Source organism: Hylaeus volcanicus, chromosome 5 (assembly GCF_026283585.1).
Source record: "Hylaeus volcanicus isolate JK05 chromosome 5, UHH_iyHylVolc1.0_haploid, whole genome shotgun sequence".
Classification (NCBI taxonomy): Eukaryota; Metazoa; Arthropoda; class Insecta; order Hymenoptera; family Colletidae; genus Hylaeus; species Hylaeus volcanicus.
In genome coordinates, this window is record NC_071980.1 from 10,919,197 (window position 1) to 10,934,969 (window position 15,773).

A 15,773-nucleotide genomic window follows, 5' to 3' on the forward strand; every position below is an offset into this window, starting at 1 on the left:
TCGCGTTCTCGTTCCTTCCCGCGTGCGTTGGGTCTCGATCTCCATCCCCGCCCCTAGCGCGAAGTCGCGGCAGAGTCGAATCGGATGGAAGGAAGGCAGCCAGGCAGGCCCCGCTGGCCGACTGACCGTCCTCGACGTCTGTTATACCTTTACTCCGGTCTGCGCGTTCTTCAGGAACGTACGTGCCGTTCTCCCTAACCGCGCGACACCGCCTCCTCGCTAAAAGGCAGACGTCAACCGTGACCGACTCGGTGCAACGTGCATTCTCTGGTTCCGCTAAGAAATTTTCGTTGGTTCACGATAAGAGTCAAAGCAGAGGCTGTTCTCTGTTAGTTTGTTGCATCCTGCGCTTGTTCGAGGATTCAGTTTTTATTCGTCGACCCAGGTGAACGGTATATAAACCAGTGATAATGGCTCAGCTGATCAGCGTCAAGCTCTCCAGGTTCGATGGATCCCCGTGGGGCTTCCGTCTTCAGGGTGGAAAGGACTTTGGCACCCCCCTGGTCGTGCAGAAGGTAAGTCCTGGTTTTGTTCTTCGCGCGGATCACCTTGCTCCCGGGGTCTCGACGTTCCTTGCACGGTGGATTCTCTGGTGACCGTTCTGGTCTTCAGGGTCGCGCGGGGGACGTCTGACAGGCTGTAATAAGGGGGACAAAGTTTTATTCGTGTAACGGATAACGAAGAGGATCAACGCGTAGCAATTCATTCGTGGCGTTGGATGGCTAGATCTTTAAAGCAGTTGTGGAAGAGTTAGACAAGCTCATTTAACAGTGACTTTACTCGCGATTTGAGAAGTAGTTCGCCCGGCTATGTTGACAGGATCGGTTGAGACGTACAGATTAACGCGATTTAACTCTTTTTAATAGTCTTTGGATTAGTCTCCCGTAGACGCGTATTTAAGATATATTGTAGGAGGTTTGCAAACATGGATTTTTCAAACAAACAGTGATTAGCAGGGATATGGGTGGCCACCATGTGGCACTCTTGCAAGGTGGTGCAACCGTCCGGTAGTACATTGTTCAAGAAAATGTGCCGCAAAGATGACGTCGTGTCCATTTTGCGAAATGTGATTTTCATTGGGCTGGACGACGATCTATTGATTGAAACAATTGCCGATAAATAGATCGCTATGTCGCTGTTTCGCGATACGTCCACGGAACGTCGACTAATCGTCGACGATTCGAAAACGAAATCTTGCGAGGTAACATAACTGACACCTCGGTTTACTTGTCGCGAACAGAAAATACAAACGATTTAAATTCTTACTCGAATATGAAGATAAATATCATCGTTCCAGGAAACCGATACCTCGTCCATAATTTATCGGGTTGATAATTTATCTCGATCGATCGATGCAACTCTGCTCTTTTACGTGTAAACTTGGAGTGTATCTGTGACGTCACTATCAGTTTTACCGCGCGTATGTTTCGGTACCTAGCTGTTAACATAGGCCAACATAATGTAGCGATTAAACTATTCGAATATTATGTTTCTATGAGTATTAATACACTCATTGGCTCTCTCATAAATAAATAGATTGGAAACTGCGATATCGGAGATATTTTTCAAGATTCTTGCGCAATTCGGTGGATCGTCTCAGACTTCGAGACTAACGAGGAAGCGGCGACAGCCGAGGATTACATTGGAAGAAAAAAATGATGCTTTACGAGCTCGAGGCTCGTCCTTTTCCACCGTCAACTGTCTGCAAAGCAACGTTACGTAATCCGCCAGCAAACGCCAAATTATTTCACGCGCATCGGTAGAAATCGCTGCCAACTACGTGCGAAACGCGCGGCTCGTCGCCGCCGCCGTGTTTTGGCGACGAGGCACGCTGTAACACGAGAAGCTTTTGGCTAGCATCGCGCCACGAACTTTCGAACGAATTTTCAAAACTTTCTTCGTTTATTCCATCGTCGAATTGTTCATCAGCGGCTCCCTCGACGACGAACGGATGGATGTCCTCTCGGTGCGCGTTCGTCCCTCTTGGCCTCCTTACTCGCTGTCATTGTCAGGTCTATTATTAACGAATATCGCAGCTCGTTGAATCACCTACGAAGAAATATATAAAATAAGGAAATGTTTACGTACAGAACACACAAAATTATAGCGCAAGTCGAACTAGGTCAAGAGTGGGTAATTAGGTTACGGTAACGTAACCCAAAATATCGAAGTAAACAGTGAACTATCAGCTGAACTATCTCGTTCAGCTTTGCTCTAATAATTATCGAGGAGGCTCGATCCTGATCATGGTATAAAATTGATCGAAGAGTGTTAATTACAGGAATACTCCAGGTTTCAAGTGTGAAAATAGGAATATTCCCATAGCGATATTCGAAAAAATTAGTCCAGTGATACAGCGATATTAGCGATCCAATAAAAAGCAGAGAATCTACAGTAGCTTTTCTACAGACTCGAAGGTAATTTTCAGTCGCCGAGAGCGCGGCGCGTGCTGGATTTTTGCTCTGTTCGCTCGCGAATGGTCGTTCCGCAGAAACGGATCTTGAGCGCGGGTGGATCCCGTCCCGAAAGGCGTTCAACAGTTTTATCTTGCAATCGACGTTTCGAACTTGGCCTTCTTAGCGGCACGTGCTCCGTTTATTTTACGAGGCCACAAATACGACGCCCGTCCGCCTCCTCGGAGCTTCTCGGAAAGGAGAGAAATACGAGTCCCCGGATGTCAGAGAATCCTACCCGAAGCTAGATTACGGATTAATCGTTTGTAATCGCTGTAACGCAGCTCGCTATTTCCAAGAGAACGTTCATCCTGAAGTAAACAACTCAAAATTAATTTCAAACCCTAAGGCTGTCTATAATTAAACAGAACACACCTTGCATTGTCTTAGATATAAGGCGTGCTTTTTCCTTTCGGATAAATAGCAGAAACACGACGCGTGGTTCTCAGGCTGGACCAATAAACACTCCCGCAAGGTTTCGTCAAAAATCAACGTCTGACAGTTCGCAGTGTTACCCTGCCAGCGGATGGAGGCGTCGTAAATTCCAAAACGCAAGACCCTTTCGCAATTTTATGACATCAACAATTACCTGTATATACCGCTCGCGTCGAGACTTTACGCGTAAACGTACTCAAAACGTTGTTAGTATATTAGTACTCTCCCGAGAATGGTCCAAGATTTACGGCCTCTGTTGCATATTTCCCAGCTAACGAATGGTTGCGTTGTCTTATAGCGCAATTTTTTTTAAGACACGCGTTGCCATTGGGTCTAATAGAGACTGGTGCTTATACTGGAACACGGAGGTGATCAGACGAAAGACTTTCTATTTCATCGTTCAAAGGATTTCAATAAAATTGCAAAATATATGGCTAAACGTTGAGTTTCATTTGCTCTCACAATAATTTCTACTCGAACAATTGAACGTCATCGTTGCTTTAAACGTTGTGAAGAAAATTGAAAATTGAATTGAGACGCGAGTAAAAAGCGCGAAAAGGAGAAAGATGAAGAGTCAGAGCGACGGAGAGAAAGAGAGAGAGAGAGAGAGATAGTCAGCGACGCGTCGCTGGTAATCCGAGGCAAATTATTTGGGCGTTCTATTTCTAGAAGGTGCCTTTGCGAAACGCGCGAGCCGGGTCGAGCCCCGCTCTCGCGAAGACAACGACGAAGACGAAGGCAAACGTCGACGACGACGTTGTCGTCAACGGCTACGGGCTTCCTGGGCCGCGTTGGTCACCGCGAAAATAAATTTTTCGTCGGAGGGAGCGATCTCGGTGTCGATCGATAAAAATACCGATCTACGACGCGCCACGTGCGTCGCTCGGCCCGCTCGTGAAGCTGCGGGGGAAAAAGGAATCCAACGGACGGAGCCCCGGCGGGGCTGCGAGATTCACGGGGGAGAGACGCTTCTTCTTCGACGAGCTGCGTGTGAAATTCCTGACGGGTCGTGGAGCGATCTCTCCAGGCCCTGAAACAACGTATGCAATTAGTTGGTCGTGTTCAATAATCATCACACGATTGAAGGGTTAAATAATAGTGTCTGGGACAAAGTCACCCTTCGTTATAACGCTACAGCTGCGATGCCTACATATTCTGGGTCAGTCTGTAAATAACAGAGATCTTGTGGCGCAATTTTACCAGACCTGAAACAAAGTATACAATTAATCGTGATTAATAATCAACAGACGGTTGAAGTGATAAGAATCGCTGCGACGGAGGGTTAAATAATAGTGTCTTAAACAAAGTCACCCTTCCTTAGTCGTGCCACCTATTCTGGGCCAGCCTGTAAATAACAGAAATCGCGTTTTCGTTCTCGTTCTCGTAATCTCCGACGAACAGCTGCCCGTATCTCGGGCGAGGAGGTTTCCGCGATTCCGCTGCACCGAACGCAACGGTCGGTGCAACGTGGGCGCGTTTGTTACGCGATATGTGTATTTCGTTCGCTTATTATCGGCCCGTGGAAGGACTCGGCATAAATTCTGCGTGTCGTTAGCCGATTATAGCGTCGCGTAGATAACGCGCGCTCGTCATTAGCATTCTTTTCTGTTTCGCTGGAAGAGCTCCCGGTGGTTAATTATTCGTCGCAGTTAACGAGTACCAAGGACGCGCACGAATGATTCAAAAGATAAATAAGCGAACGTCCACATTACACGAGCGTCGTTTAACTTCCCTATCGACGTAGATTGTTCGATCTATTATTGAAACTCGTTTCGTTATACGAACAAGCTTATTCTATGTACGAGTATAACGTCTGGAAGGATATTGTGATATATCAATATCATAATACCTTTTAGTGCAGAATTACAAAGTATACAATATCATAGCAAGAGAGCTTACTCTATATACAGTCTGCATTGTTGTTATACTTTGAATAAAATAAACTATACAAAGTTCTTGTTGTAAGCAATCAAAACTTAAAAATTAAGAATTCGTCCCTCAAGAGGACAATATTGTCGCAGGACAAGCTTATTATGCATTCGTATGCTATCATCTTGGAACAAGTTTAGTGTATATTCATATTATATCATGATGCAGCATAATACAGCATATTATAGGCGCATTCAAAACTCTGCATATAAATACAGATGTATATTGTTGCCGTAAGGCAAACTTCAAATGTCGATCGAGTTTTCGTCTGTAGTATCAGCCTTCTCAGCAGAGGAATATCTAGAAATATACAATAAGAAACGTATAAAATGTTGAAAGAGAGTTGGACATTGGGCTACAAATACTTTTCGTTTACTTCGATTTTGAATCACTGACAGAAGTGGACCGTCTGGAAATTTCACTCGAGAATGCACTTTTAACGAGACCAATTACTGGTCTCATTCTCGAGGGACGAATCACCGATAATTCACCAGCTGCAAGCTAATACGTAGGTACCCCGAGTCGATGGCTTAATGACCGTTGTCGTTGAGGGATTTGCTTAGTTCAAAGTTTTAAAGATACTATCGAACACATCAAATTAAAAATCAGCCAATACCTTCGAATAGTCCAACAGATCATATCTCCGTGCATTAAAATAATTGGGATATATTAGGAAGAAGCTGTTACATGTGTACACGATGAAGGACCTGGAAGAATTAATCAGGATTAATGTAGATTAATGGCGTTTCCATTTTGGAATAATTTGTTACTTGCGACACTAGCAGACGCCGCGTGAACTAATCCATGCGAGTGGCTCAAAAATTCGTATGCGATTTATACTTTCGGGTATCGTCAATTGTAACATTCTTGCCTTCACAAGTATTCGACTCCATTAACAACACTTGATTTATTATAAATAGATGGTAGCTTCCTTCCCCAATCTCGATGATTTTCCCGCCTTGTTGAAAGATAATTCCAGATAATTCCTATCGGGAGAATAATCCCGATTCTGATTTTCCGAGTCTGATTTTCACGGAAGGGCTAAGATCAACAACGTTACGCAACGATCGCCACCAACAGGTAGCCCCAACCTCGGTCGAAAATACCTCCGCGCCTATCTGAAGGAGGGACTTCCTTCCGATAAAGGTTAACACACGAATGTGGCAATAGCTGGGATTTTGCCAGGCAGCGTGGGATGAAAACGGATTTACCGTATCGCCGTTGAAAAATGAAGTATCGCTCGTCGCGTGAAACGGATTCGAAGTAAATTATGTACACCGTTCCCTGCTAAACATAGAAACAAACTTTCGTAAATATGTTTTGGAGGACGGCCTCTATTAAAAGAAACGTCGCCCGAGGGGGACGCGCGTTCCGTATGCGTGTTTTTCGAAATGCAACGCGAAAAGTTATGGGTACAAGGAAAACCCGTGGAGCAGAGGAGGATAAGCGCGCGTTCCTCGGTATCGGGAACGATATTTTCGTCATTATCGAAAATAAGCCGTCCGCCGTCGAGTCACCGTTCGCGAATTCTGTTTATGTCTACCCAGGCCCCCGATTTCGTGGCTCGTTGCACACGAGAAGCGTAATCGTTGCTCGACCGAGTTGCATGGCCGATTTGTTTACGAGCGGCGTACACAACGTCCCAAATTAAACGATATAAGGTAAATGTACCAATTGTCGGCACGTTTCGCGGCCAGGCGATATTTTTCACTTGGGTGGTGTAAGATTACAGTGTATACGGAGCTCTTATAGGCCGCTGTACAAATTTCGAGCGACTGTTATGTGTATTTCACTGTATCTTTCGAAAGAGAAGGCATTTCTCGGTTAGTTACGGCTGTCGATCATGTAGCATGGGTCGTAAGTGTGGAAGTTTTACATTTACGAGAAACATTTGGCACGTGTATTTTGGTCCAGCCTGTAGAAGCGGGTGCAGTCCGCGAATTCGAATCCGGCGCAGGATGTCGCCGGCTGCACTGCACCGAGTGCAACGTCGTAATTCTGCCGAACGATACAAAAAGACCACCACGGGGCGCTACGGCTTTCCACGAAGGCCGCATTTGTCGGGATGTTGTTCATCGAACTCTGAATCGAAGCGGAGAAAATTGAGCGTCGTCCACTCGATTCATTTAAGAGTTTGTCACCTTTGCCACGACAAAGATTCAACAAATTCTCGTCTGTAAAATAATACTTTGCATTCTTAAAAGTACTACAAAACTGGGTTATTAGAAAAAGAAAATTGTAATAACGACAAAAATAGACTTCAGCATTATATTGAGGAGCGTCGATGCCCCCTAACTAGGGTGTATTCTAACTAACTTTGCATTTTACGAGATAACAGTCGTTCAACTATAACGATGAAACGAGTTGTTTACTGCACAAATCGATTAACACCGCTTTTTGAAAAACCTTGAATGTAAGTGTCAAAGCACTTGGTATAGCCAACATTTTATATTTATAATAACCTTCCTGGATAATGAAGATCAACGCCATTAAACGACAACATTTTTCTGACCATTCAATAATAAATCATTTATTTCAGAGGCCATTTTTATCGCACTTCTCAACTTTTAGTCGATTTGTGCAATGAACGGTTCAAATAATCTTCGTTTGTCACCGCGCGACAGTCAATTAGGACGTAGGGCCAGTTGACACATCCAAAAATACCAAAATACCTGAAACGCACGTCTTCTTACACTCGACTAATAAATTAATATCAACTGTTGTTGGTTCGATGATGGAGGGTGGCCGTCGAGGAATGCCTGGCAACTCCATCCGCGGCTTGGCAATCGTCGAGACCCCTGGCAACGGAGATAGGCAAATCTCTTATCTAGTTTATCTGTGCAACTATCGCGGAAAAATCGTTGTAAACTAGACATATAAAGTTATAACCTAGGCTTAATTAATTTCGATTCAATCATTGATTACAGTTTTCGTTGCACTCCACTGCAACGACGATTGCGAAACGTGTCGAGGATCGGGACGTTTACCTTTCAACGTTTTTATTCGTTTATTATTAGGATAAAACGTTGAAATTTGTTCACGGTGAGTGTCGCACCTCTGTGTTTACCAGTTTCGTCGATATCGGTTGGAACACATAAAACGTTCGATTATCTCTGTTCTTGAGAGTGGTTATCGCGTTCCTCGATGCGTGTGCCGTAACCACGCTATCGGCGTAATTGCATAGTTTGCGAAACGCGTTGGCCAAAGTTCCGTGTTTTCAGCGTTCCATAGAAAAAAAAAAGAAGCGAATGAATTATCTGCGAACAATAAATCGTTCTAAACTTGACATAGTAATCGAAGTGGCGCAAAGGCCGCGATGTCAGGCGTTCGCAGGCACGCGTGCATCCCAAACGGTGTTGTTGAAGAGGAACAAATATTTCATTCTTGAATTGTTCGATGCATGGTATACGCCACGGTATACCGAGCCACTCGTACGACCTGGAACAGTTAAGAAACATTGCAGAATTTGGTGACCGAAGGATTGAAAATCGAGTTCCGATGGAGCAAGACACCCAGTATGTAAAGTAATTGTAACATCGGTGTTTGGCTAATGGATACAACGAGCTCCTGTGGCTGTCTTGGCCCGCATTTTCTGAAGATACACATTTTGAAAGAAGGGACCACGGTGACTCCGTTGCGCACGGTACTAAAATTACTTTGGCACGTGATAACACATGCGGTTTAAAAGATGAATCTTACATTGTTATTTGTCGAAGAAGAATTGCAATCCAAATTATATTAACATTCAATTGCAAAAGTCACATCACGATTATTTCCACGTAATTGTTTATAGAACGTTGGCATATCCTGTACTCGTCATAAAATTCCGTTCGGCTTGGGTCGTGAATTCTTCGAACGTCGACCGTATGCATATGTAAACGGCTGGTACCAGTTTTTCGTCGCGGCGAACACGATTTTTCAATTGTTCGAACAGTGTCCGCCTGGAAGGCAACGAAACTCGTTCGCTATATATATATATATATATGTACACATATAATTTTCTTTTTTTACCTTTTGCGAGCAAATGCAAATGCAGTCAAGGACACAGCGGCATGCAATCGTGGGCGCAGACGTCGACAACTTCGCGATAAAAGTGCTCGACATTGTTCGTTGGCCAGTTTATTTACTCGATAAATGTATCGCGTCGAGGGGAGCCGGTCGTTCCTTCCTTGTTGGTATTTTAGAGCGACCAATACCGCAATGTTGAAAGTTGATTTATTGGCACAACAAGTTTTGGCTCTTCGCTCTTGATTCGTTTATCGATAATTCTGCAAGTTGGATTAGCGTGGAAGCTTCTATTTCTTATGTAGGATATCAAACTAATTTTTCTTTAGGAGTATGCTGATCAATCGTTTTACTCACATAGTGCACATGTATATCGTCCAAGTAGTTTGCCTGTTTATACTATCTACGTTATGGATACTTGACTGTTTATAGTTCATACAGTCCAAAGGCATGTTACTTTATGTGGCTATTCTAGTCTGAAACTTTCAAAATGTCGATTTTCCATTTTCTCAAAGTGTACACCCTTAAGAATATATCTGCCATAGAATTTTCTTGTACTATTTTTGTTGTGCACTCGTGCTACGTTTAATTTTTAATTATTTTTACCTGAAAAAGAATCGTGTACGTTCTTAAAATGCGAATAAGCATGTGTGCAAAACCTTTTATAAAATTCTTTGAACTAAAAATTGACGCTCTAAATTAAAATACCCCCTTAGTTACTTATTTATCTAAAAGTACCAAGTTATTGCATTTAATACTGTATCCACAAGGAGACCTGTGTATTAAGAATCAAGTTACAGCATTTAATGATGCACCCACAGCAACGAGCCGTCCTGCAGAACTGGGTTGAAATTGGAGAACAGGTGGAGTCCTTCCTCTGCGAGCGTCGCGCAAGTTGGGATTTCGCGGAAGCTGGACGGCGGAATTTTTTTTTCCCCGATCGGGAGGCTCTCTTTCCGGTGGCCGATCGTTGGTCCGCCTGTGCGAAGAGAATTGCTGCGGAGGCCGAAAGGAAGCCCGGCCCGTGGATATTAATAGAGACCGAGGCCCGGTGGCGTCCGCCACCGACGAGCTTACACCCGTGGATATAAAAATATCGCTTTTATTTCTCACCGTGTCCTCTCCCCGACTACACCGTCTTTTTTACCGTTTTCCCGACGCCACGCAACTCTCTTTTTATTTTACACGATTACTCCACCGCGTCGCGAGCGCCCTTTCATCCCTCCTCCCGCGTTCTTTTTCGCTCTCTGCAACAACCAGCTATAACGATCGCTTCTTAGCGATATTTACGATCCGAGGAATCCGTCTTATCGCCCGTAAATTCCATGACGTCGCTGCTGGTCGTTGGTTCCGGTAGGACGAGGTCTTGATCGCTACTGAAATATTGAAAATATAAAGCAATAGGGTTAGCTATTACTTTGCTGTAACGATTGTAATTGACGCTTTCAATTCTGGAATATTGAAAAGTCAGAGTTACTTCGTGAAAATAATCTGAAGCTCTTGAAAATGTTTAGACCTCGAGACCTTGTGGTGCGATCCACCTAGCCTCTTTCTTTACTACAGCGATTGTAATTGACGCTTTCAACGATGGGTTATTGAATAATCAGACTTACTTCATGAAAATGATAACCATAACTAAATACGTTATAATTGAAGCACGTGTGCGTCTGTCACGCCATCAGAACTGGACTTTGCTTGTTTCGGCTATCGCGTACACGGGCGCATAGTCTGAAGCTTCTTGAAATTGTCTAGACCTCGAGGTCTTGTGGTGAGATCTATCTACGCCTTTACTTTGCTATAGCTACAGCGATCGTAATGAACTCCTCTCGATCCTGAAATATTGAAAAGTCAGAACAACTTCATGAAAATAACGAGCCTCACCGAAAATGCTTCGACCTAGCGATCTCGAGGTCCATCGAGAGAACCCCTGCCCCGAATGGTGGCGGATCGAGAAATGTTTCGTCTTCGCGCGCGTTATTTACGGGAACTGAACATTATCTGAACGGTTGTTATCGGTGGTTCTCTCGCGTTGTCAGCATCGCCGAACCGAGAAAAGCCAGACGAGGCGGAGTGAAATTGTATCTCGATGACGGAGTCGAAGATTTAGGAGCGCCATCGTAAATGCCGATTCGATTTCGGGAATGAAGGAGGGACGCAGTGGGAGGCAGTTGTGGGAAATTTGCCAAAAGTCGAACCAGAAATCAGTCTTCTCCCGTATGTTTGGTCGTTGGTAGAGTAGCGCCTCGTGAATTCGTGGGTAACACGACACCCCCGTCGTCTCGTAATCGCCCCTACGTTACGACGTTACGCGAACTTGAAATTCGTCGCATCTTTTACTGCTAACCCATGTACGTATAACTAATATTCTTCGGTAACTCGTTCTAAGATATCCTAAGGAAAGAAAAAGTAAAACTTTTCAGGTAGAAAAAGGAATTCTTTATGTAGCTACTGTTATTAATCTCCTTATCTTACCTATCAAGTGCTATGTTCCTTTGGTGTAGATTATCGAAGATAGCGCGAACAAAAGTGATTATCTCCTGTAATGAAAATATAATTACTGTCGTTGCGTTCGGCGAATAAACATTCTGACGAAGCTTCGATAATATTAATCGATTTCGTTACACTCTTACCACTCCTTCGGTTCTTTATCAGCTGACGATGAAGCGAGGTGAGCTCATTCCCGGCGTTCCTACGGCGTCATCGACGAGACCGACCGGAGAGTCTTGAGTTCGATTCTTGGGTCAGCACAAGGACTCTTTGTGGCTCTCATCGACATTCTTCCGGACGGAATGTGTCATCGAGCCTAATCGCGACACCTCCAAGGACCGAATCCCGCTTTGACACATCCGTTGACCTCGGTTTCCTGGTCCCGAACCGCACAGGTTAAAAACTACCGCCGCAGAGGTTGTCTCTGAGTTGGCAGCTTATAAAAGGTCTCTTTGTGATTGAACTTGATTGATATTATCCGCACCGGCGCAGATGCGAGGGAGACTCGAGGCTTCCACTTGTTAGGCTCGGATTGATGACGTGTACCCTACCAATCGGAAACCCTACACCTACCTCGCGTCTGTGGTGCCATGGACAGGCTCATTTGAACCGAGTGTACCTCTCATAAGCATCCTTCTCGGCTGCCAACGCGATATCGTCGCGAAAAATTGCGGAGCATCTGAAACTCTCGAGGCATCGACGTCATGGATAGTCAGCCTTCCGTAGAAGGAGCTTTACCATTCGACGCGTATCGTATTGTTACACATCATGCACGTGAACGGCGCCCGTCCAGCTGGTTCGAAGAGATAAGGCCAGGTCGATCGTAGACCAATAATTTCGACCTGACGTCACTGTCTATTTCTTCCACTCCACCTTAGGACAACAAAGACCGTTGACGTCTTCGCGGCCATCCAAAGTTCCGACGAATCGAGAAATATAATTAGAATGATGCTGCCAGTATCCACGAATGCGTTGGATACGTCAGCATCTAGAATCGCCTAGTTTTCCGATATATGCACCGTAGCTGGAAGCTGGAGCTACTGAAGCATTAAAGTACTATATTATATGAATTTAATATCATTTATTTTCAAAGATATTCCTCTGGATATTTCGTAACTAGCTTTCTCTATTAATTCCTATGCTACAGGAACGATTCAGGGTGATTCGATCGTAGGAACTCGTGGCTACATTAAAATGGACGACGAAACGGGAGCGAGTCCGAAGAGAACGCGAAAGTATCGGTGACATATTTCTTTGGAACCGCGTTCCCTCTCGTTCGGTCCGATTAAAACCGGTGTCACTGACCGCTAGGCCCGTTTCCCTCCCCTGTTTTCGGCGTCCACGTTTTTCGAGCGTGTACCAGCCGCGAGTATGAACGAGCCTTAAGCCCTCAAAGTGAGAGAAAGAAAAAAGACCAGAGATGCATTCCAAGCATGGAAGGTGGGATGGATCCGTCTCTGATAACCCGCCCATTGGAATGCGTACCTCGTACACCTTGGCGTGTATTCTCCCTCTCGGTTCGACTGCATTCAAGTGCATCTTACTTGCACCGGCGTCACACATATTTCGGGTGTATTTTTAGAATGCGTCGTTATTAATAATACCTTGAGCCCTCCGGCTACCGAAGGCACGCGCGTGTCCTCGGGAAAATTCCTCCGTTCGTCTCAAAAACGCCAATGAACTGCGCGTTATTGTCGTCTGGTGTACACAGACGAAGACGAATTACTGGGTTAACGTTTTGTCGATGGAAAATTCAACTGAGACTCTGCACTTCTCTATCGGACTGTTCAATTTCGCTTGTAGTGTAACGAATAGCGTTCTTCCGCGACTTTGCCCGTGGATGTCTCGTTATAATAAATTCTGTGGTATTCTGTTTTGATGCTGGGAAATTCAACCGAGACTCTGCACTTCTCTATTAGACTGTTCCATTTCGCCTGTATTATAACGAATAGCGTTCTTCCGCTACTTTGCCCGTGGATGTCTCGCTGTAATATATTCCGTGGTATTCTGTTTTGTTGATGGAAAATTCAACCGAGGTTCTGTACTTCTCTATAGGACTATTCCATTTCGCTATTCCGTAAGACTACCTCATTTACATAAAATGTTAAATTTAGAGCGTGGATGACGTGAGTGTGTTGATTGTATATCGGAGTGAAGAAGTGAATGGATCCCACGCGATGAGAGACGTGCGTAACCTGTAAGTTAAGAAAAATTATATGTATTAAAAAACATGATGTAAGTGAAATAACTTTGATAATTTCAAACTTACTCACTTTAATAAAAGAACTGAACCGAACTGACTACCTCATTTCGCTTATATTACAACGAGTAGCCTTCTTTAGCAACTTCACGCATGTATGTACGTCTCACCATGATATTAGTATGACCAGAAAGTAATGTCGTTTCTTTTACATTAAATTTAAACAGATAAAATAGCAAGTTTTTATTTTTAATCAATTACGTAATCGCCATCGTTATCAACAACCTTTTGTTATCCAGTGTGCAGATTTTCGATATCTGATCGATAAAAATCGATTGGTATAAAATGAGCTGATAAATGATAAACAAGTATCGACATTCGCAGAAACGACATTACATTCTGGTCCCCCTACTATTATGACGAATAGGGTTCATCTGCACGTCTCGCTGTCATTGTATATTCCACAGTCCCTTGCGAAAGGCCTAATGTAATTAATCCCGAGCCTGGCTACGAAGCAACGGTTTTTATCTCGTCCATTTCCAGATCGATACGGCTCCATTACGGGGTAAAGCTGCTTATCCAAAATCGTCGGTGGCTATTATTACGCGAGGCATGCGCCCAGGCAGCAAAAGACCGTGCACGCACGGAAGCCACGTACACGTCCAAGAGTACGGCGCGTACTCGTTCATTCATCGCGGTCTCGCGCGGTGGCAGAGAGGCGTCCGTGTCTCGCAGAATGAAAACGGTCGGTCCGATATGTCATACTGTGCAAGACTATGCCCGCACCAAGGTGCATTCTATCCCTCGGTTTGGCTTGCTCGAGGTGTACGTACGAATAAACGGCGTACGTGTTCGGGGCCCTATTTTTAGAACGGTCCGGGACTATTTTTAGCAGGCAGGCTTTCACGGTGCCCACAGAGCTTAACCCTGACTTTACGTCCTACGTCTTCGTGGACCTAGGGACAGCCGAGGGGCTGGTCGAGAGGTTCCTTGGCTCCTGATAGAGGTCAATAGTTGATCGCCATCGTCGTTCTCAACCGCCAGTTGCCTGTTGAGAAAACAATTGAGCCCATTACACAGGTGTTCGTAGGCTCTTGATAGGTTCTTGTAAGGGTAGATTGTAGCTTCCCTATGTTTAGGTGAAGTCCTGAAATGAAAGTCTTCATATATTTAATTGAATTTATTTTAATAGTTGCACATACCTTTTCTGTCCTTGACACACCTTTTATTATACGTTCAGAAACTTGCGCTTTTAACCAGACGTTATTCTCTCTGCTGTTTACTCCTTACTTACTCACTTAGCCTAGATGGATGCGGGCCGGAAACTTGGCGCTGCATGCGGCGGATCACCAATCTAAAAAATTCAATAACCGGTCAATAACAGTCGACACTACAGACTCCAACAAAAGCCATATTCGTAGGCTCCTGCTCTTGGAAAAGACCATCGAGGTTGCTTCCGGTCTTCCTAGAATCTTTTCCGATTAATCATAGAGGCATCTAGGATCCGAAAGTAGGCGAGGCCATGCAACACACCGTTATCGGCCAAGAATTCGCGAAATTCTGATGATTCTCCCCCAGCTCGAGCGGCAGCGTTGTTGATAATAACGTGCACGGCAAACGTATCCAACTATTACGGCAACAACGATGACGCAATTTCGCGGTTCCTATTTCTGGAGGCAGACGCGTGAATCGAACGAACGACTCACCCTCTGGCCTGATTTCGCTTCTGTGACGCGAGCCTGGGTCCAGGGGGGAAACACGAACAGCTAATAATTAGAAACGTGGCCACCATCTCAGCCTACATTTTCGAGCAGGCTGACGAACGCGATGGTGAACGATGACGAACGATTGAATTTGGTGCATTTTAAAAGCATCCACTAGCTTGTTCTCGCTACTAGACTTCCGAGCTATTGGGATTATCACTTATTTTGAAGCCATTCATTTTTATTTTTATTCCGTGGGCTACGACTCGTATGGTTCCACTTAAAATTTCTAATTGCACCATTTAATTTAGAAAGTGAGAATCTCAACTCCAGCTGGAACTAGAGAGCCTACGCGTCTTCGTCCGTCGACCTACATTCCGTTTATCCACTGGAAAACTTATTCGAAGCCTGCTGGGTCGATGGAGCCGTCGTTCACCAACAGTGGAGATCTTACAATAAAAATATTTATAATAAATCGTCGGTTGGTATTTATAGAAAGAACCCACCTCGACGATCTTAGATCTATTAATTATATACGATTCCTCTGGAACGTCGAAGGAA

General features: G+C 44.5%; 1 protein-coding gene and 1 long non-coding RNA gene across 16 annotated transcripts in view; one reads left to right on the forward strand and one right to left on the reverse strand.

The window, feature by feature from the left end:
• The first annotated feature begins 77 nt into the window (after window positions 1–77).
• LOC128876701 (uncharacterized) overlaps window positions 78–15,773 on the forward strand; it is a 36,285-nt gene continuing 20,589 nt past the window's right edge. Inside the window, exon 1 of the mRNA XM_054123265.1 lies at window positions 78–515. Coding sequence (XP_053979240.1) covers window positions 411–515 — 105 coding nt within the window. The 5' untranslated portion in view covers window positions 78–410. The remainder of the gene's footprint in view (window positions 516–15,773) is intronic.
• LOC128876712 (uncharacterized) lies at window positions 4,725–15,733 on the reverse strand. Of its 15 annotated transcripts, XR_008457093.1 has the most exons (7): window positions 15,216–15,230; window positions 14,732–14,863; window positions 11,453–14,656; window positions 11,295–11,359; window positions 8,829–11,213; window positions 7,490–8,758; window positions 4,725–6,991 (listed from the first exon to the last, which is right to left on the reverse strand). It is a non-coding gene; the product is annotated as an uncharacterized LOC128876712 (long non-coding RNA). The 15 variants fall into 15 exon arrangements; XR_008457094.1 differs by lacking the exon at window positions 15,216–15,230 and adding an exon at window positions 15,719–15,733 and having other exon boundaries at window positions 11,453–14,863; XR_008457090.1 differs by lacking the exons at window positions 14,732–14,863; window positions 15,216–15,230 and having other exon boundaries at window positions 11,453–13,504; window positions 13,583–13,711.